At 33.1% G+C, this 21,992-nt stretch overlaps 1 protein-coding gene across 1 annotated transcript; it reads right to left on the bottom strand.

Moving 5' to 3' along the window:
- Positions 1–1,389: 1,389 nt before the first annotated feature.
- Positions 1,390–20,933, bottom strand: shoc1 (shortage in chiasmata 1). Its single transcript, XM_073840120.1, has 29 exons — positions 20,856–20,933; positions 19,042–19,162; positions 18,791–18,881; positions 17,841–18,022; positions 17,413–17,572; positions 15,974–16,076; positions 15,733–15,877; positions 15,328–15,423; positions 15,095–15,227; positions 14,619–14,713; positions 14,190–14,456; positions 14,012–14,041; positions 12,803–13,357; positions 12,377–12,550; positions 12,092–12,262; positions 11,895–11,990; positions 10,652–10,824; positions 9,590–9,656; positions 9,442–9,511; positions 9,176–9,351; positions 8,744–8,855; positions 7,763–7,871; positions 7,554–7,681; positions 6,617–6,707; positions 6,302–6,433; positions 5,157–5,306; positions 4,870–5,053; positions 3,218–3,598; positions 1,390–1,663 (listed from the first exon to the last, which is right to left on the bottom strand). Exons 1-29 carry the CDS (start codon positions 20,931–20,933, stop codon positions 1,578–1,580), a joined length of 4,356 nt encoding a protein of 1,451 aa, XP_073696221.1. The 3' UTR covers positions 1,390–1,577.
- Between the last annotated feature and the right edge of the window lie 1,059 nt (positions 20,934–21,992).

Raw genomic sequence — 21,992 nt, forward strand, 5'->3', positions numbered from 1 at the left:
GCTCGTTTAAGAAAATAGCGAGGGGCTGGAAACGTGTATGGTTTGGGAGATAAATTAATGGCCACTGTCACCGTAGTCCCCAATCAACATCCAGACTGCCAATTTTGAAAATGTTTTTTTAATGCCAATCAATTCAGCTTCACATAGCGAATGATTTATTCAGTTCTAGAGCGGCGTGACCTCCTCTAAATAAGCGGCGTTGCAGCGGTAACGTGTAGCAGGAAATGTAAGACGGCGCGTGTTTGTCAATACGGTATTGCATTTGAATAGAACTCTGTCATCTGCATCCTTTACACCTGCTTCTGTGTACAGACTGTAAAGCTAACAAATGCATGTGTGCACACACGCTCACTCTCAACTGCAGGTCAAAGGTCAGTAGATAAAGGAGCCATGTAATACTGGAGTCTTATTATAAGAGAGAAAAAACAAAAAAACACTAAATAACTCTGAACAATTATTGCTAAAACCTTCTGCTGCATCCTAAGTACATTTAGATAAGTCTAGCTATATCTAGTGAAACCCTTTAAACTCTCATTTAAAAAAGTTATTATAATAAAAACATTTAAATGTTACAAATGTTAGTTGCCACAATTTCTGACTAGCCAATTTCCAAGAAAGAACTTGAAATTACAAATTACTCTTGCAAGTAGTTATTAACAGCTGTATAATCAAAATTTTTTGAAAGCAGAGCATAATTAGAAAAATACACATGCACTATATTCAACATTTCATTAACTTCCATGACATGTCTAGGCTTGGAAATCACCACAATAAACTATATATAATAAATAAAAACTAAATAACTTAGTAAATAAATACATTTCCATCCATTCATGTTTTTTTAAAACATGCTTTAAAAATTACCTTCAAAAAGATTAATTATTTTTTTAATTTGTTTTTAATAAATAAGGTGAGCTTAATTTTAAAATACACTACCAGTCAAAAGTTTTTAAACAGTGAGATTTTTAAGTCTTTCCTGCTCACCAAGACAGGTGAGCAGGTAATAAATATATTAAAATAGAAAACAGTTAAAAAAATATTTAAAAATTACTTTGATCAAATAAATGCAGGCTTGGTGAGCAGAAGAGACTTCTTTAACAAAACATTAAATCTTACTGTTCAAAAACTTTTGACTCGTAGTGTGCATATTCAGTATTGAATGTTATTTTTACAAGATTTTATAATTTTTCATTTGAAAACTGTAGAAACCATCTAAAAAATAATAATTATAAAAATTATAGTTTAATAAAAAATTGGATGTATATCTTTATAATCATGTCAGTTTAAAATATATAAAAAGAAATGTTGATTTGACTGTTTTTCTTTTCTTTATTGTAACTGTCCATTAAAGAATACTATAAATACACCTAAAGGGTGATGGGCTAAACATTAATGAACTAAATATTTAAATATGAACAATACTGGAACAATATCTACATTTATTATAAACCATTCATTATATACATTCATTATAAATTATATATATTTTAATGGATATCCATTCTACATAAAAACTGAAATATTTGGAAATATCACTTAAGCGAGTGATATACTGAACAGAAAGTAACAAAACTTCCTCAGAAAAATCTCAGTCTGGTCTGTCCGTCATTCCTGCCTGGAACTCGCTCACATAGCAGTTTTCCTCTCTTGCAGTGTGGAAGCACTAGAAATAAACACACAGACACAGACTGATGACACAAAGTTTTCCTGTCCTCAAAACACCAATGATTCTTTTGTGCTTAATTACTTTTAAACAAAGTTCACCCAAAAAATTTAATTCATTTCAAGTTACTCCAAACCTGTATGACTTTCTTTCTTTTATGGAACAAAAAAGAAGACATATATATATATATATATATCTCCATGTTTTTGACAATACAGTGTATGGGATGTAAAAAATGTATGGGATCTGTATGCACTGTAAAAAAAATATAGATTTTTAAGTTGTAAGTTTATTCTGGTAAGTTTAATAAAAAAAAGCCCTTCAGTCTTTCAAAATTTCACATTTAATTCAACGTATTACTTGCCATTTCTCTGTAATTAAGGCGAGACACCGCAGGTGAATAGAAAAAAATGACTAATAGTTATCACCTTACTTATCCAGTTGATTGATTACATTGACAATTGCAAACATTTTTGTATTACAAGTTTTCTAAAATGTTAAGTTTAAATATGCAAATGAGGCATTATTTAATGAAATATGTGCTAATTTGCATACATTTCTAGTACAAAAATGTAACACTGGATCAAGTCAGTTTTGAAAATTCTGGTTTAATTTTTTTGACATATTAGAGTCAAATGTTTTTACAGAGGGAGTTTTGGGTATCTCATTTTTTTACTCCATAATTCAGAAAAATCTTTGAACAATTTTGGGGGAGTAAAATTTTGTATACAATCAAGCTAATTGTATGTGAGCAAATCCCTCTATAAAAACCTTCAGGATATGGACATAAATAAAAATATAAAGTTTGGTGTGTGTAAGTGCTACTGAAGTAGAGATTTATGGCTCAGTGTAGGAGAAAAAACTCCTTTTGAGAAAACGCACTTTAAAAATATGTATAGTAATTTTAATCTATTGACACAAATAGTTAAAGTGCTATAAAATAAACACTTAACAGTGTCTTTTGGGTGTTTTCATTCCACTAGTCTGAAAAATCAAAAAGCCAAAAATCTCAAGTTTGACAGGTGCATGAAAAAAACAGCAATTTTGCCTGCAGTGTCTCCCCTTAATTGTGAAATTTACTAGCAATATCTAAGTGAAAAATGTGTTTTTCAGTTAATTTGTTTACAAAAATATGATTTTCAAATGTATAAGCTAATTCACATTCACAAAAATAGTTTATAAATTTGCAAATTCACAATCTAATAACCAAATTCATATTTATTACAAGATACTATTTGCTAATGCACAACCAAATAAAATATGATTCACAAATGCAAATCACAATTTATTAATGGGCAAGTATGTTTGCACATTTGTGAATATGAATTAGGTTATGAAATAAAATCCTTTTCCTTTCTTTTAATGTAATTTTACTGTCCTCAGAACAAAGAATAATGTAAATACACTTAATTAACTTGTGCATTTGGGAATCATATTTTCTAACATTAACCGAGAGACTATTTTAGCTCCAAAGACCTAATGTTCAAACTGTCTTTTTTGTGTTCCGCAGAAGAAAGGAAGTCATCCAGGTTAGGAATGTGTGTGTATCTGTACCACTGTGCACGTCTTCTCCTCCTCCCCTCTTCCTCTTCTCTCCTGTGTTGTTGGGCAGATCATTCTCAGGTGAGCTCCAGTGAGTCTGACCCTGCGGCCCAGAGTTGAATCCACACACAGTGTTTCTGCCTCCAAGCACTTCAGGAGTAGGCAGAGGAGCCAAGGGGACACCAGCAGACCCTCGTGGAACAGCTCGGCCTGGCACTAGATCTGGGTTTTGAATGAATCCTTCACCCTGTGGCTGCCAGAAGCTCGCTGCAGTTGAACCTCGACTTAACTGACTTGGCGTTATCAGGTTGTATGAGTGAAAACGAGCTGGATCTAGATGGGATAATTCATTTCTTGGGCATGTTTCTTTTACTCTTCCTTGGTTATGACCTGCTAATGTGATAAAGAAACAATTTAAATATTGCTCTGAAAAAAAAATACAGATTTTAACCAATAAACAGGGTCCAAAATAAACAAAACCAGTCATAAAGGTCAATTTTTTAAAACTGAGATTTATACATCATATGAAAGCTGAATAAATGTTTTCTATTGATGTATGGTTTGTTAGTCTAGGAGAATATTTGGCCGAGATACAATTATGAAATCTGGAATCTGAGGGTGCATAAAAATCTAAATATTGAGAAAATCCTCTTCATTTGTCCAAATGAAGTTCCTAGCAATGCATATTATTAATTAAAAATTAAGTTTTGATACATTTACAACAGGAAATTTTTAAAATATCTTCATGGAACATGATCTTTACTTAATATCCTAATGAGTTTTGGCATAAAAGAAAAATCAATCATTTTGACCCATACAATGTATTTCTGGCTATTACTACAAATATACCTGTGTGACTTAAGACTGGTTTTGTGGTCCAGGGTTATATATATATTTCTAACTGACCACTAAATTATATGTAGCATTATGATTATTGTAATAAAAGTACAAATAATACATATTAAATACATCAATAAATGTACACATTCAGTAAATAAGATTTTTAATGTTTCTGAAAGTCTTTTATGCTCATCAAGGCAACATTTATTTGATCAAAAATACCGTAATTGGGTAATAATATTACAATTTAAAAACTGTTTTCTATTTGAATATATTTTATAATGTTTTTTTTGTTGTTGTTTTTTTGCTAAGATGCAAATCTGAATTTTCAGTATCATTACTCCAGTCTTTAGTTTCACATTATCCTTCAGAAATTATTATAATATGCTGATTTGCTGCTCAATTATTATTGGTACTCACTTATATATTAAAAGGTTCTTATAAATATCAATGTTTGAAACCGTTTTTGCTACTTTATGTTTTCATAGAAACAGTAATATATTTTTCTAAGGATTTTTTGGTTAATAAAAAGTTCAAAAGAACAGCCTTTATTTGAAATCAAATTTTTGATGATGACAATATAAATGTCAATTTCGATAAATTTAATGTGTACTTGCTGAATAGAAAAAGAGTCTTACTTACTTCCAAACATTTTAAAATGGTATTATGATGTCCACAGCAATAAAAGTTAGTGATCATAACGTAGTCATTAATTTATATTTTTTCATAAACATTAATACATTTAGTGCTTGGCGAGTGTTCATTTTGGATCCTGTCTGAGAGGTTAAACAATAATTTGTCTTCTTCACAACACTAACACTGACCAATAAACGGGCTAGTTGACAGTATATCCTCCGGCTCTAACTGAGGTTTATCAGGATCCTGAGCCCAGGGAGGCGGATGAGGATGAGGAGGGTGAGTTTGGCTGTTCATGTTTGAGAAGGGTGTATTCTCACTCTTTTGTTTGGCTGTTTTGACTTTGGACTGAGCTGTGATGTCACTGAAGAGCTGCGGAACAACAAAGAGAAAGTGAAAATGTCAAGCTTTATTAACCAACAAGGTACCCTGTAATGGTTTGATTATGGATACTTACAAATGAAATCCGTACTACCTTAATGACTTTGTGAGGGATCTGTGGGAACATTTCCTGCAGCTCAGAGAAAGAAGCTCCCAGCAGCCATTGCAGTGATGGAGCTCTCCTCAACATCAGTTGAGCAACCAGAGGATTAATGCAGGGAAACTGCTGAAGGCAACACTCTGCCTAAAACAAACACACACTAATGTATAGTTGAAGTGAGCTTACATAATAATATTCAACTTTTAGCTTCATCTATTGAAGAAAATCTGGTGAGTTTGGCAGTTGCTGAAATATTTCTACAGATTTTTTTTGTTTGGTGTTACTAGAAAATGATTGGACCTATTTAAAATTGGAGAAATTATCTACGGATCTCAGACTTTTCTTTACAATCTGGGTGACTGAAAATGTTGAAAAAGAAAAAAAATATATCTTAAATTATTAAAAAAAAAATTAACACTGGAACTTATTCAGACTGAAGAATAACAATAATATCAACAGATTTTACACATTTTTAATTAATATCTGGCAGGGGTCATCACAGGTATGTTTAACTTAAAATAATTAAATTATTAAAATGCTATTTTTAATATATATAATGTATTAAATTGTATACTGGCATACTGGTTCCAGAGATTTAGCTCTAGTCAAAGTGTGGGAGAAACAGATTATATCTAATCTGGCCACTTAAAAAATTTAATTTGTTTCATATTAATTAAAAAAAAATTTTTTAAATCTTTAACTAATTTAATTAATAACCTGAGAAGAACATTTATTTTGTCTGCAGAATTGTTTACAGTACTAATTAAAATTTTCGTTAACTGAAATAAGTGAAAAAGGTATTTTTTTTAATTGTGTGAAAAGATATGTGCTTACAGAATAAAATTAAACACTTATAGATACAATGTCTTTCAATAATTCAAGCGATTTTCAAGTACCTCTTCAGAAATACTGCTATTTTTAAGGGTTTTCCAGGCCTTAAATTTCAAAAAGTCAAGTTTAAGTAATTTAAGCACTTTAAGCACCTTGTACAAACCCTGACACATAGACCGGATTATATTTAATATGTATTTTATTCTATATCAAGCACAGTCTGAGAACAGATAGCTTTACTACATGTAACTGATGATCAGCAACAAAAAGTCATAATTGAGATTTATTTTTTTAGACCTGTCATTTACCTCCGTGGGCTGCAAACTGAGCCAGTCTCTATCCAGCCAGCTCAGTCCATCTCTCTCTGCGTTCATCAGCGTATGTAAGGAGATCTGATAGATGTATCTGGCTATCTCTTCTTCCTCACACACCAGTAACACCTAAAACACATACATATGCCACTTACAATCTACACAGACTTGAAGTGCGAAATGCTTTTTACTTACATTTTTTTGCATACATCATAAGAAATATTACATCTGGTCTTGGCATGACCTTTAGAAACACTAACATTTGTTTTGTGGTTATCTGTAATTAAAATAAAGGATAATAATAAATAATACCTTGACAGTGAACTTCTCAGACTTGTTGTTTCCGAACAGCACAGATGCAGAGTAGATATGAATCAGACTGATATACACATTACTGGAAATCCTTTAAAGGGGAAAAAAAAATAGGTTTGACTACTGTAGAAATTTCCATGGGTACAATCGTAATGTTTAAGCATATAATGATATTCTAGGGGACTGTGTTTTTCTAATTTGATAGCAACAGCTTTGACAGGACCCTTTTCTATTCTAACATGGCAAAGCATGTGTAAAAGGCAATGCTCAAAAAGAAATGATTGATTCAGTCAGTGTGGAAGAACTTGACTGGTCTGCAGAAAGCAAAGTCCTAATCCCAGCTGAACATCGCTGGAGTGAATGCAGACTTTGAGACAAAAACTCATCACCAAACACCAATGACTTGTAACTACAGGTACAGTCATTTTTGACACATCCAAGTGCCTTTTTCTGTTAAAAATAAGGGGGGTGTCCCAATACCATACAGTGTATGCACAAGTCATTGGTGTTTGGTGATGAGTTTTTGGCTGAAGGTCTGCATTTAAAAATCCCACCAGAGGTGTTTAGCTGATATTAGGACTTTGCTTTCTGCAGACCAGTCAAGTTCTTCCACATTGACTGAATCAATCATTTCTTTTTAACCTTGCCATGTTAGAATAGAAAAGGGTTTTGTCAAAGCTGTTGCTATCATACCAATACTTTTGGCAATATAGTGTATCTAAAGCACACAAGTATTTAGAGACTTTGGTTGTCCAAAGCAAAAATGCTATGAAATACATCATACACTGTGAGAAAGAGTGTAAGAGCAAAACAGGTAATCAGCACCCCAAAATTACTAAGAAACAAGTACTGGATTTCACCCAGCAAATATAGCGCAGGGTGGTATAATGAATGTTAACATGATCAGACAGAAGATGTAAATGTGTTTCAAACTGACAGTGCCCTGTAGTTCTCAGCACAGTGCAGAATCAACCAGCAGCAGCTGAACTGCAGAGAGAGGGCTGTGAGTCTCATGATGACACGCTCAGACGCTACTCCAATCTTCATGTCCAACTCACTCAGCTCCTGAACACATACACAGCATTTACACATTCAGGGTCACTTTGTGAATGGTAGTCTGGTCAGCAAGTGTGTGTAGAGCATCACCTGGATGAGGATGGCGGTATTCACATCGACAGTGATGACATCATACTTGGTTCCGCCAAACTCCAGTGCAGATGGAGAGTGTTTCCTCTCCAGGAGAACCATATTGTACCTGCCAGTAACAGTCTTTGTACATCAGCATACATTTTTTAAAATAAAGGTTCTTTATTGGCACCAGTGGTTCCATGAGGAACTTCTCTCCATGGAAACTTTCCATTCCCAAAAAATTTATTTATGGATCTTTCTCACATTTTCGGGTTTCTCAGCAGCGAAAGTCGTCACAGTGGGGTAAAATCGAAGAACAGTGAATGGGAGAGTACTAAAAATATATTTTTTTGCATTCCCATTTGCTCAAACAGCAAAAGAAAAACTCCACAATAGTGATTTCACGACTTTCAAAATAATAAAAAATGGATAGACTGATATCGGCAGAAAAAACAATGTCAAATTTACCATCACTCCCATAGATGCAGCATTAGAAACACCCTCTCAATAGCAGGTAATTTTTTGTAACACACATTTAAAAAATAAAAATATTAAAAACTTTCAAGGATTTATGATGCTGGTGACCATTAAAATGCACCATGGCAGTCATGTGAAGAAAAAAAATGATTTTAAAAACTGTTAATTGAAAGGTGAACCAAAAATGGCATCACTGCAAAAACATCCCTTTGGAAACTTTATTTTCAAAAGCGTATACATTATACAGTGCCTTTAGAAAATCATCATATCCTGTGAAAACCTTTACCTTTTGTCACATTACACCCTGAAAAAATTACAGTAATTTAAGTCTAACTCTGTTGAGTTGCATGTACACATTATAACCCTCAACATTAAAGTAAAAACATCATTAAAAAATTCTGGAGGATTATTAAAAATTAATCAATGAAATGCCTGGTTTGGTAATTTGATCAGTAACTGTTGCTGTCATAAAAGATCTATTTCAGTGACAAAGTAGTTGGCAGAAACTGCTGAGAAACTTACCTTGTCTCCAGTGTGTGTTGCAACTTTAAGCTTTTCAGTAAACCATCAGTGACGAGCAGCACAAACGGAATAGTGTCCAAATATGATGCAGCAGTTGATTCTTCTGAGAAATCTGCCAATGACCAACATATAACAATGAAAAGTAAACAAAATTTTTATTGAATCAGTCTTCCTAATTTTGATATTTTATCAGTCAGAATACAGTATTTACTTGCAACTGCACTCAAATGTTTATCATTTTGTTTGAGTGCTGTTAAATACGTGAACAATATATCTTGCATCCAATTGTTTTGTTCTAACAGCCATCACAAGCAACAGGACATTCGACCAAACACTTGGATTCAATTTCTGCAGCGTCACGGTCAATGATACAAAATCATACTCCACATAACTGTGCATTAATCATGTGCGCATAAGGATTGTTGGACTGACTGGATTCAGGCACTGCAGTGGAGAAGGAGATAAAGCTGACGTTTCTCTCTGAACACACACTGCCGAAGGGTGAGTGTCCTGCAGAGTAAAGCTCAAAAACCACACTGAAACTCTGCCACGGGAAGTCAGGACCAACATGCTGACTGCACACAACGACACACCTACTGCAGGAGAGTCTGAGGAGAGAGGAAACAGATATAACACATTAAATCAGACCTTATATCCAGACCTCATGTGTTTTGTATAAAAAAAGAAGATCTATACACCTTTCCGTCACTTCTTTGTTCACAACTTTACCCTTTCCTTCACTGGGGATGACTTGAGACACAGAGTTTCCTAAACACAAAATCAGGCAGAACAATCACTACATAATAGTCTTATAAAATCTGGAGGTTTCTTGAAAAATTAACTCACCTGTTACCTGGTTGAGAGCTGCAAGCAACTCTGTGTTTACACTGTTCACTGTCAAAACTAGAACCTGCTCACATTCAAAAACAGTCATTCAACATTTGCATTCTGTGAAATGTACTTTGTTTGAAGTTGAAGTCAAAAGTTTACATACACCTTGCAGAATCTGCAATAATTTTAAGGGATCATACTTTTAGTTTTATTTAGTACTGAACTGAATAATACATAGAAGACATTTATAGTCCACAAGAGAAAACAATAGTTCGATTCATAAAAATGACCCCGTTCGAAAGTTTACAAACACTTGATTATTAATGCTGTGTTGTTACCTGAATGATCCACACTTTTTTGTGGTAGTTGTTCATGAATCCCTTGTTTGCCCTTAACAGTTAAACTGCCAGCTGCTCTTCAGGTCAAGAATCCTTCAGGTCCCACAAATTCTTTGGTTTTCAGCATTTTTGTGTATTTGAACCCTTTCCAACAATGACAGCATTTTAAGATCCATCATTTCACACTGAGGACAACTGAGGGACTCATATGCAACTATTACAGAAGGTTCAAACACTCACTAATGTTCCTGGGAAACTTGTAAGTGACTTTTGTAGCTTCTGAAGGGCAATGCTAAATAAAAAAAAAAAGTTTTTTTTTTTTTTTTATAAGAAAAATGCACACATTTTCATTCTGTTCAAAAGTGTTCACCCCCTGGCTCTTAATGCATTTTTTTCCCTCTGGAGCATCAGTGAGCATTTCAACCTTCTGTAATAGTTACATATGAGTCCCTCAGTTGTCCTCAATGTGAAAAGATGGATCTCAAAATCAAAGTCATTGTTGGAAAGGGTTCAAATACACAAAAATGTTGAAAAAACAAACAATTTGTGGAACCTAAATGATTTTTTTGAAGAAGAGAAGTCAGTTTAACTGCTTAGGACAAACAAGGAACTCATGAACAACTATCACAAAAAAAGCTGTGGATCATTTAGGTAACAAAACTTTTACAGTAGGATTAAGTGTAAGTCGACGCCAATGGCCTTATAGCCTTTAATTTAGTTAAAACTCTGTAAATCTCACTTTAGTGTGGTTAGCGTGAGAATTCTTCCATGTGCTGATCTGCTCCTGGAGCTCCAGTAGTTTAGGATTGGGCTTCTGCCTCTTCCGACTCAGATACTGCAGTACCTCAAACTTTCTCAACAGCTCATCCAGACAGCTTTGAGCACATGAACCCTTCGCCTTTGCCAGGTAATCTATACAAAAACAGATTTTACTGATGTGAGTACAGTTATACTACAGCTACACTGTAATGATCAAACACAAATGAGATCTCAACTCTTTAGTTCTGCTGTCTCCTGCTTTTTATAAGCATTCTAATATGCATCTACACTAATGTTATAATTTTGTAAAATATCTTTTCCTATTTAAAATAACTGTTTTTTTATTTAAATATATTTTAAAATGTAATTTATTTATGTGATCAAACCTACATTTTCAGCGTCATTACTCCAGTCTTCAAAGTCACATGATCCTTCAGAAATCATTCTAATATGCTTACTGTTGTTCAAGAAACATTTATTATTATTAACAATATTTAAAACAGTTGAGCCCTTTTTCAGGATTCTGAATAGAAAAATCCAAAGATCAGCATTTATCTAAAATAAAAATGTTTGTAACATTATACACTATGCCGTTCAAACTTTTTATTAATTTTAGCAAAGATGCTTTAAAATGATCAAAAGTGATGATAAAGACATTTATAATGTTACAAAAGATTTCCATTTCAGATAAATCTTCTGATTCCTCTGATCATTATATTAAATAAAAAATATATACTCAGCTGTTGTCAACATAATAATAATAAATGTTTTTTGAGCAGCAAATCAGAAAATTCGAATGATTTCTGAAGGAACATGACGGCAGTAACGATACAATTTTTTTTTAAATCACTGGAATAAATTAAAATTTTAAATAAATTCAAATAGAAAACAGTTATTTTAAATAGTAAAAATACTTCAAAATTGTACAGTTTTTGCTGTACCTTGGATCAAAATAAATGGAGGCTTGGTGAGCAGAAGAGAGAGAAGAGAAGAGAAAATCTTTCTGTCCAAAAACCAAGTAACTTAGTAATAATAATACAATTATTAAAACTGTAAAGGTATATCACAAATTTTTCTTCCATGTTTTAATTTTACAGTAAAACTCTGTTGTGCAGTACTTAATAAAGAAAACTGAATTTGGGAGAAAATGTAAGGAAAAATATCATAGGACCTTAAAATAAAATGTTCCTCTGAGACATGAGGGTTTTTTCTCAAATAGTTACCAGTTGCTCTGCTGAGATCAGATGTGAGAAGAACAAGTTCCTTCATTGTGACCAGAACATGCAGCAGAGCCATTTCATTAAACACACTGTCCCCATCTGCCACAAAAATAAAACAAAATGTTTCTTACATTCGATCTTTGTCTATTTCAAATAGTTTTGAGCATTTGAATAATGTGTGAGAAGGTGTCTCCTCTGACTTTGTTCTGTCTGAAGCATTCTCTGTTGCTGCTTAACAAGGAATCTTGTGAGTTCAGAAGACAGAGTACCAAAGTCTCTGTTGTTCAAAGCTGAGATGCCCAGCTGCTGCAATTTACACAGAGAGGGCATAGCCAATGCATGCAGCTCCCTATATGCATCTCTCTGACTCTCTAAGGGAATAAAAACAGAAATATGGTGATTAATTTCACAAACCAAACAAATGCTTATGAATAAATAAAATTATGTTTTATGCAATATTTCAGATCTGACAGGACTGCTGATACCTGTGGCTTGGACGTATACAGTCCTGCTGATAGTCCCTTGTTTCTTTTCATGTGGAAAGCTTGTCTCAGTGGCAACGGCACTGGCAACGCGTTTTGTTTCTGAGACATGATTCACAGCATTTAATTTGTTCTCTGGCAAGGCTTTTCCTGTAGAATTCTGACTCACGCTTGCATCTGAAAGATTAGACAGAATAACATAAAAAGATGTCAGGAAAACCAAAACATTCTGCTGTTCCTAGATATGTGTACGAAAACTATTTAAACTTAAAATCACATTAAATCAAAACTGACAATTCTTGGAAACAGCAATGATCCAAAAATGCAAGTTATGGGTTAAATTTATTTCCTCAGAAGCCATTTCCCTCAGATATGTCACAATATAGAAGAAAAGTTGTAATAAACACTGTTAATAAAGTTTTGGATTACCTACAGATGCTGGACTGCTCCGTTGAGGTTTCTGCATTGAACGTTCCTGCGTTGAACGTTTCTGAATCATTATTAATGTCAGAAAAGACGACAAAGGATTCAGGTCTTCATGAGACTGAACTACAGAATTTTTTCTCTTTCTGCTTTCCAAAGAGTTTGATAACTGAGATGATTTAGAGATCATATTTTCTCTCCTCTGTTCTGGCTGTTTAGGAAGTGTGTGTACACTGGATATCACTTCAGTATCTTTAACACTGGACTTCAATGGCATCTCAACCACTTTAGAGATGATGGGCTTCTCTTCTGAAGGAGCGGCTCTTCTGGAGGAATTCATAGAGCGTCTTTCTGGTGGACTAGACTTGCGTTGCTTTATCTCTGCGGCTTTACAGTCTCTTGTGGTTGTTGTCACTGTAGAACTGTCTTGTTGGTGAGACATGTGCTCCATTAACAAGAACTTCACAGGCGTCCCTTTATTCACCTGTGTAGGTACAGCGGACTGCAGTGGGTTACTTTGAGAATGTCGAACTACAGTGGGAAAACCTGAAGGTGGCAGTGCTGAGAAACCAAAATAACATTTTTCTTACTGGACAAAGAATAAAAGAATAGTCCAGGTTTAGTACAAATTATGTTCAATCAATAGCATCACCAGCACTTAAAGGGGTCATTTGACACGTTTTTTATTTCATGTTTTCCTGTCTTTGTAGTGTTAAAAGCTGTTTGTTCATATAAAAGATTCGTAAGGTCTGAAAGATTAAAGTTTCAAAACCAAAGAGATATTTTAAGAGGATCACACAGACTACGCATCGCAGCCAAGACAAGACAAACATTTGAGGTTAAAAGTATATCAATTGTCAATTTGTTTCGAAAATGACTGATCGGTTCGCTAGATAAGACCCTTCTGCCTCGGCTGTGATCGTTAAGCGTCATTTGAGAGAAATATATGGAGAGAAATCTAGATGTTTTCCTCAAGAAGCATAATTTCTGAAGAAAGAATGACGCAAATATTTTGGATTGCAAAGCAGTGATTAAATTATCTGTAATTTTTAGCTCTGGAAGTGAACTAATTCTTTAAAGGATATTATTTTGTGGTTACCAGTTAACAACCCATTTTTTAGCTAGATATTCCAATTTTGTTTGTTCATACTTCAAGTATGAGCAAAAACTATGTCTGCCAAGTTGAAAATATATATTTAAACTTAAAAAGCTCACCAGCATTTGAAGCACGCTTACTCAGCAACTCTGTGAAAACACAACATTAACATATAGAAGTTAAGAGCAACTGCACTGTAACAAAACCTTAATACCACAAATAAAACATTTTAAAAAGTAATATTGCATTTTCTATTTTATAAAAAACATTACAAATATATATTGCATTCTGTCTTACCATGTATTTTCACAATAGACAGTGGTGAGAATGTTTCATCCACATGTAGCTTTCTCACAGCTGTCTTACAGTCTTCTGTGGACATCTTCTCAGTAAAGTTGGAGAGATTTTTGAAAACATGTTCAGAAGGCATCGCTGTACTGGTAATGAGCTGAAACTGGTCCATAATGTCTTTGGGTTCTGCAACCTGTTCCATCTCCACCTTCAGCAGTGTGAGAAGCTCTGGAAGTGACTGAATGCAGACCAGTGGCTTAGCTACCTGTGGTTCTGTACAAAAACATAATGGAGTTTAAGGACTCTGTAGAAATTAATACTTGACTAAAGACCGAAACAGCTAAGTTAAAAACATCTGTATGAATGTTTCTTGCACATATACACACTTGAAAGGATTTGCACAAGTTTCTCATATTATCATCATATCCACATTACCAGCAAGTAAAAATCGAGCCACATATTGGGGATGTTTCTCTGCCATCCAAACAGCTTTTTCCATATTTCCATAATCACTGTTTGACATGAATTGCCTAGGAGAAGTACAGTGCATGTTATTTACTTTGTCATATGTTTCATTATTATAGTACAGTAGTGTTATACTATAATATAGTTATACTATAGTATAGTATAGTAGTGTTTTCATTGAAGGTAAAGTCAAAATGAAAGGAAAATTGACTTTTTAATTTCTTTATAGACCTTAATCAGGTTAGATGAATTTATCGTGGATGAACATGAAGTTGAGGAATAGATTTACAGTTTTTACAATGGCACACACTGTATAAAGGAAAAAGATTGTTTGTAAATGCCATTTTATGTTGGCTCAAAGAATGAAAACACAAGTGCTAGTGAAAACAAAACTGACCTAGATGTCTTAACATGTTTCATTCACCAAATAGTTACAACGAACTTACTGCTTATAAACTGGTGACTGAATCTCAACTGACAGATGTCTGGTGGAAATACACAGGTCTGGTAGACACAGTGTACGATTGCGTGGTGAAACAAGCAGGTCTAATTCCATCTCTGCATAAGACCTCGAAGCAACTGGAATTTAAGGTTTTGAAGTCATTGAAGATTACAAAAGCAATCTACAGCAGGAACTGTTCTTTGATTGTGATTAAATATAAACAGCAATTTGCCATACCTGGAGATTTGGGCTCCTTGAAGGTGATGTCAGCAAAGCTGCTTTCAGGCATTTGAAGGACCTCCAACTCAAACATGTGTTTATCAGCAGAGGTGACTATTATTAAAATATATTATTATCAACTTTTAAACCAACCAAAACAGCATCAAAAAAGTCACACTATCTGTAACCGAATTAGATAACAAAATATAAATGCAAATGGCATTTGCACTTTTGAGTTATTTATTGGCATTTAGGTTCAGTGCATCAATTGCTTTATCATTAAAAACCAAACCAATACATTTTTTTTAAATGTTCTGCTTGGACAGTGCACAATAATTTTGTTATCTATTGCAATGAATTAAAGTTTCCAAATAGTAATTGGGGCCATTGTATATTTTTCAGTATATACAGGTCAAGTTTTACCTTCTTTGAGAAGATCCTTCAAAGGAAAACATTCTTCGACTGGCTCTCGTGTGACATTTAGAAAATCTTGCACTTGTGCCAAGGAATAATTTTGCTCTTGTCTTTGAAGGCAATCCATTTGAAGTTCAACAGGCAACATCAGCGACTGTTGAGAAATCATTGCTGGTATTTAAAATACTAAAACTTATTTAAAAGCTGCAAAGAACACCATATATTTGCAGATATCAGTTTTGAAGATTACCTCTTCGTTCAGTACTGTCTCTTTTTTGAACTCTTCTGTAGCGTTTAAAGTAAATGTGGCACTTGTTACTTCATCTAAAATGGCATCGTAGGAGGCACAGCGCCTAGGAGAAAGAAATACAGGTGAGCTGAAAATATAATACATACAGTACAAATTACCACAAAGACATGATTTGTTTCAATCATTTGATTCTTTCACGTGAATTAACATTTTTTATGAGAATTATTTGTTTGCTGCTATATGTGTGGGTGTTTTATTACATCTAAACAGCTACTGATAATGTAAGATTATTTATATGCTGTTTACTTTATTTTTACATTTTCCACATATTGCAGATCGTAAATTAAACATTTTAAATACCTCTTTTTGACTTTAAAAACTTTTAACATTTGACTACTTTTACTATTTTGACAAGTTAAAACTGCTATGTATTATTTGGAAAATCTTTGGAAATTGGAAATTATGAAATTTATTTAGGGCTGTTTTTGACAGTTCTGAAAGACATATTTTCAGTTCTTGAAATAAATGTGACTCATCCTGGCCAAGTGAGTCGGAATGAGCAAATTTTCAAAAAATCATAAAAATACCTTTAAAATTATATATGACTTGCTGGAATCATAAAAATGACTGAGCTACAGCCATTTAAAAGTGATAGAGTCAGCAGAGTTGATTTTAAGAAAAATCGAGTTAAAGTTTTCTGAAGATTACAAAGCAAATTCACCAAGCAGCGTTACATATTTCCCTCCAATTCTTTTCTTAATAATAATTACTATATGATTAATTACAATATAGCTATTTATTTTATCTTTGTTATCAAAAATAAGAACAAAGATGCAAATAAACAGTAGTTTTAATCCAGTGCAGTGAGTGATACCATCTTTTAATGTTTGATTGACATTGAAACAGATTTATATTAAGACCTACTGTAATGGATGGATCTAATATACTGTTACACATCAAACATTAACTAAACATCATGTAAGACATAACAGATTATGTTTTTGTGAATCGCACCAAGACATATTTCGCAATAATTTTCTTTATAGGGAGATTGTTTTGTTTTCATCAGCATGGGCTTGAAAATCATATTTCACTAATTTGGAATCATGCCATCGAGAATTCGATATGAATATTTACAAAGCTGGAATGCAGCGTTTTGCAACAATAGACAAACTACAAACTTGTGGTGAAAAGCAGCAGCAGCAGCAGTCGTCCAGAAGTGAGCAGAGAAATGGTACTCCTCTCAGAAAACGAACAAATAAAGATAAATTTTAGATGTTTAATTACTATTTGGAGCATTGGGATCGCTAGAAGAGGGCTTAAAGAACAATTTTTTGTGAAAACCTCAAATTTGACCAAAACTGATATTTTTCACTTCAGACGGTGCGCATTCCGACTCATTTTGCCAGCATGGGTCACACATATAGTATATTTTGTACCTAAAAATAATCTCTTCTAAGAGATTTACTGATGAATTGAAAACAGGATCAGAGACAGTCATGATGTTCAGCCTCTGAAGCATCGTTTGACATGGAGGCAGGTGGCTTTTGAACTGCTGCAGATGGTCACTGAATATCACCTCCTCTGGCAGACAGAGATCTAGGATTTAGGAGACAAGAAAAGGATGGATTATCCTTAATATTTTCAGCAGGTAAAATTCTTCTGTGGTCCAACAACAAATAAAGAACCATTTGAAATCCTTTTGAAAGCAAGCTCTGTGATGCACTACACAGGGTACTTTTTAGCACACATCTATCTTTTTAGTACATCACAGCTAAAAATCTACTGATATAATTTGGTACAGTATGATAAATACAGAATTTACGCAAAATATAAACAAAATAATACTGAAAACACCAGTTCCCACCATCACAGCATGTATCTGGTCTACATGGACTAAAACTCTCTTCCCAAGGTGATTTGATGGTATTGCTTTCAACTCCATCTAAAAGCCAGAGGGCTTCTGAAGTAGAAATACTGCACTGAGAGGCAGGGTTAGAGCTGGGAACCACTTCCTCAAGACCTCTTCCTGTCTGCAACACATTAAATCTAAACACAACACAGTCCAATATGAAGAACCTGTATTTAAAGAAATAGTTCACACAAAAAATAAAAATTGGCTGAAAATGTACTCACCTTAAAAAATCCAAGATGTAGATGAGTTTGTTTCTTAATCAGAACAGATTTGAATAAATTTTGCATTACGTCACTTGCACAGCAATGGATACTCTGCAGTGAATGGGTGCCGTCAAAATGAGAGTCCAAACAGCTCGTAAAAACCAGGCTAAAAACAAGTCCTCTATACATTACACTTCCCACAGTTAAAAAAAAAAGTAATCTAATCTGAATCAGGAGAGAAATATGCACAGATCATAACTGTTTACAAGCAAAAACAGTTCTAAACAAATATGTTAGTGGATTTTGATGTATAAACTTTTCATTAAAGGAAGAATTTTTATGGATTATAATGGACTGGAGTGGTGTGGATTACTTGTGGATTATTGTGATGTTTTTATCAGCTGTTTGGACTCTCATTTTGACGGCACCCATTCACTGCAGAGCATCTACTTGTGAGCAAGTGATGCAATGCAAAATTTCTCAGACTCTTTTCCAATGAAGAAACAAACTCATCTACATCTTGGATGCCCTGAGTGAGAATACAGTTTCAGCAAATTTTCATTTTTGTGAGAAGTTTTCATTTGAACACAACTGAGAGATATTTACACTCAGCTAGGCATTGAGATTTAATCTGCAGACACAAATTCTAAATCTACTGAGATGTATCATATCAAAGGACATACTAAAAACAGTTCAAACCTCTCCAAACAGTCACTGAAATGTGTGATGGCCTTCAAGTCATCCATTACAGACCCAGCCACTGGTAGAGGACACACTGATGTTTTGTTCTCTGTCAGATGACACAAGGCAATGTTAGTACTGCACGTCTTCAGCGCTTAGGTAGCAAGACAGATATTTACAGCATTTCACTTAAGAGCAAAAGTGCTCTTTTTAACACAATGAAAGTAAATTATTTGATATTTAATTAAACACAAACATGGTACACTTACTCCATGGTGCTCTGTAAGCGTTGTCCTGTAGGTGTCCATTGTGTGGGTAGATGTTACTGACCAGCTGGAACGGAACTGGAAGTTCTAACAAGCTGATCATCATTCTGCGTCTGGCTGAGGCCTGAAACAGATGGAATCTCAATATTTAAAAGTTTGTGAGCTTTGTAATGTATTCATTTGATATTTTTATACCCTTATTCTAGTTTTTATATCATTGAACACCTTCATACTTCTTTTTGTTTATTTTGTATGCATAGTTGTATAATGTTTAGTATTTGCATATCTACGAAAGTGTATAATGTTAATGTCGTTTTTGCTGAAAAAAAAAAACATCTCAATAATGTTACGTAAAATTAAAAATGGGGAAACACTTATCTATAAAATCTATATGGGCCATTCTACAGAAGTTGTCTAAGGTCAGAGTTGGAAACATCTTTAAAAAATGTTTATTTTTCCAAAAAATGTGTATTTATGCAAATTGTATAATATCCAAGGCACACATTTCTAGTAATTGTGCAGTTACTATAATTCTCATATTGTATTTTTTAGAAAGTTTTGGAATATTTGTCCTCTCCCCAAATGTGTCACTACCGAAAGACAATAATATATCGTTTAATAAGAAGGGTTATATTGACCTATTAAGATTTTGCTTTGTATCAGCTTTGTAATGTGCTGTTTTATTTTTTTCAGGGGTAAATCAATAACGATTCAATTTTTAACTATATTTAAAATTAGCTTTATGAGGTTTGTTGTTTTTTTTAATCAATTTTTTCTTTGTAAAAGGCAAAAAGTTGATCATACTGATTTCAAAGTTACAGATTCATTCGTTTGAATATACATTAAACCAAAAACTATCATAACATCTTAGCTGATAATTCAGGATACTTTCATTTTTGACAAAATGGTTGTGACTGCACATATTCGTGGTGACAGTATTGCTTTGGTAGCGACCACAGCACATTACAGAATTTTAACTTGCAAACTAAAACACTACTAAAACATTCTAAAATACAAATAAAATTGAATTGCATAACTGTACTTAAATTTTGTTGTTGTTTTTTCCCCAAATATAAGGATTATATGTTTCCTTTGTCACTACCGAAAAAATTATGATATGTTTCGGTCATGACTGTTTCGGTAGTGGCAGTTTTAGATACTTTTAAAGCTATCTCAAAGATGTTATACAGCACATAGTTAGCTAGCACAGTTCTGAACAGTTATACACATATAAAAACTAAATGTTATGGAATAACTCCCAGAAAAAGTGTTTTTTTTTAACACAATTACCTCAAAATTATGAAATCTAATCACATCTTGTAGCTATGAAAGAGAGGGACACATGAACATTTCCTGATCATATATGAAACGGTGACATGAAAATGCGGAACACATTTTTACACAAGGTTTCCTAATTTACAAATAAAATATAAAATGATTTTTTTTTTTTTTTTTTTGTACTTTTTGAAAGAATCAAAGATACTTTTAAAAACAACAATTAAAAATAAATACAACAAATATTTAAATATAATTTTCATAAATTGAAATTGAGGGGTTATGGTTCAGGATAACCACCTCCCAACTGAAAGTACCTAATAAATGATGATTTTATATTAGGCTTACTTAAGTTATATCTTAAATATTATTGAGGTTTTCAATAGATAATAGAAAGATCTTAGTAAACATTTAAGATTTAAATACTTAAATGCTTTTTAATTGTGCTTTTTGGTTGTGGGACAGCAGTTTGCACCAATTCTGTAGAATAGCCCATATAACGTTACAGTAATATTTTTTATTGATCAGTGGAGGAAACTCACCTCAGCGATGTAATCAATACCCTTATACCCGACAGTCATGAAACTGCCATTTCGTTTGGTTCGACCACAGTAATTCATGTTGAAATCACATCAAAGTATCTAAAATAACCAAACAAGCTAAGAATTTACAATATATCAACTATATCTTGTTGTGGAATAATCATTTTTAAGCGGAAGTTACGAAAACTGGTTTTGACGCGGCCTGTCAGTTGGATACTCGTACTCAATACATCGTGAAATACCTGCTGTTCTGTTGAAATGACGAGCGATAGAGGAATTAAATTCATTTAATTAATACAAGACAACCGAGTTTAACCGCTCAACTGTGCACTTAAAACTGGTTGCGAATAACATCTAAGTTAGAGTAAAACTGTCTGAGGGGACACATTACACACGCGCGCTTTCTCATTGATTGACAGGTTGTATCTACGCGACCACGCCCACCTCATTGGTTGACAAAGAAAGTATTTTAATATTTATTTGTGATTTTACATTTACAGGACTGATAATGAAATAAGCACAAATTGTATGTTGTTGTTATAGTTTATCCTTCATCAAAAAAGGAAACTAATTTACCATTTGAATCCCACCTTATAATAGTAAAACAAACTCCATTATCCAGGGTTATTATGGTTGACTAAAACTAAAAGAATAACAAAATGTGTTACTAAAAAAAAAACAAAAAAAACGTAAACTTATAATAAATAAAAAGAAGAAGAAGAAATAGAAAACCTTTTTTACTTCAGCTAGTATAGGCACCTACATTTCACATATACATTTCACCTTTTTATTTCCCATTGAAATAAAAATGAATAAAAACCTGTATACATACACTAAATAATAATAATAATAATAATAATAATAATAAAAACTGAAACTTTACAAAATTTTTATTTTGGTTAATTAAAATAATTTAAAATTATTTGACTTCTGCTAGTTTAGGCAACATTTCACATTTTTATTTTACACTGAAAAAAAAATCAAACCTATACATACATGCAAAAATAATAATTATAATAATTAATTTTAAATTTGTGTACATAAACAACTAAAACTTAATTAAAAAAATTAATTTAACAAATGTAAATATGAAAATTAAAATGGAACTCATCCAAATATTATTAAATCTATACATAT

The sequence above is a fragment of the Garra rufa genome, chromosome 5 (genome assembly GCF_049309525.1).
Source record: "Garra rufa chromosome 5, GarRuf1.0, whole genome shotgun sequence".
NCBI classification, from domain to species: domain Eukaryota; kingdom Metazoa; phylum Chordata; class Actinopteri; order Cypriniformes; family Cyprinidae; genus Garra; species Garra rufa.

Bases quoted from the DNA above. Each gene is read 5' to 3' on its own strand.
- shoc1 (XM_073840120.1), bottom strand. From the start codon at position 20,933: ATGAATTACTGTGGTCGAACCAAACGAAATGGCAGTTTCATGACTGTC. The intron at 10,825-11,894 runs GTAACTATTTGA...GTTTTTGTATAG, and splicing joins TGATCTCAGCAGAGCAACTG to ATTACCTGGCAAAGGCGAAG. The intron at 8,856-9,175 runs GTCAGTCCAACA...GGTCATTGGCAG, and splicing joins CACTGCAGTGCCTGAATCCA to ATTTCTCAGAAGAATCAACT.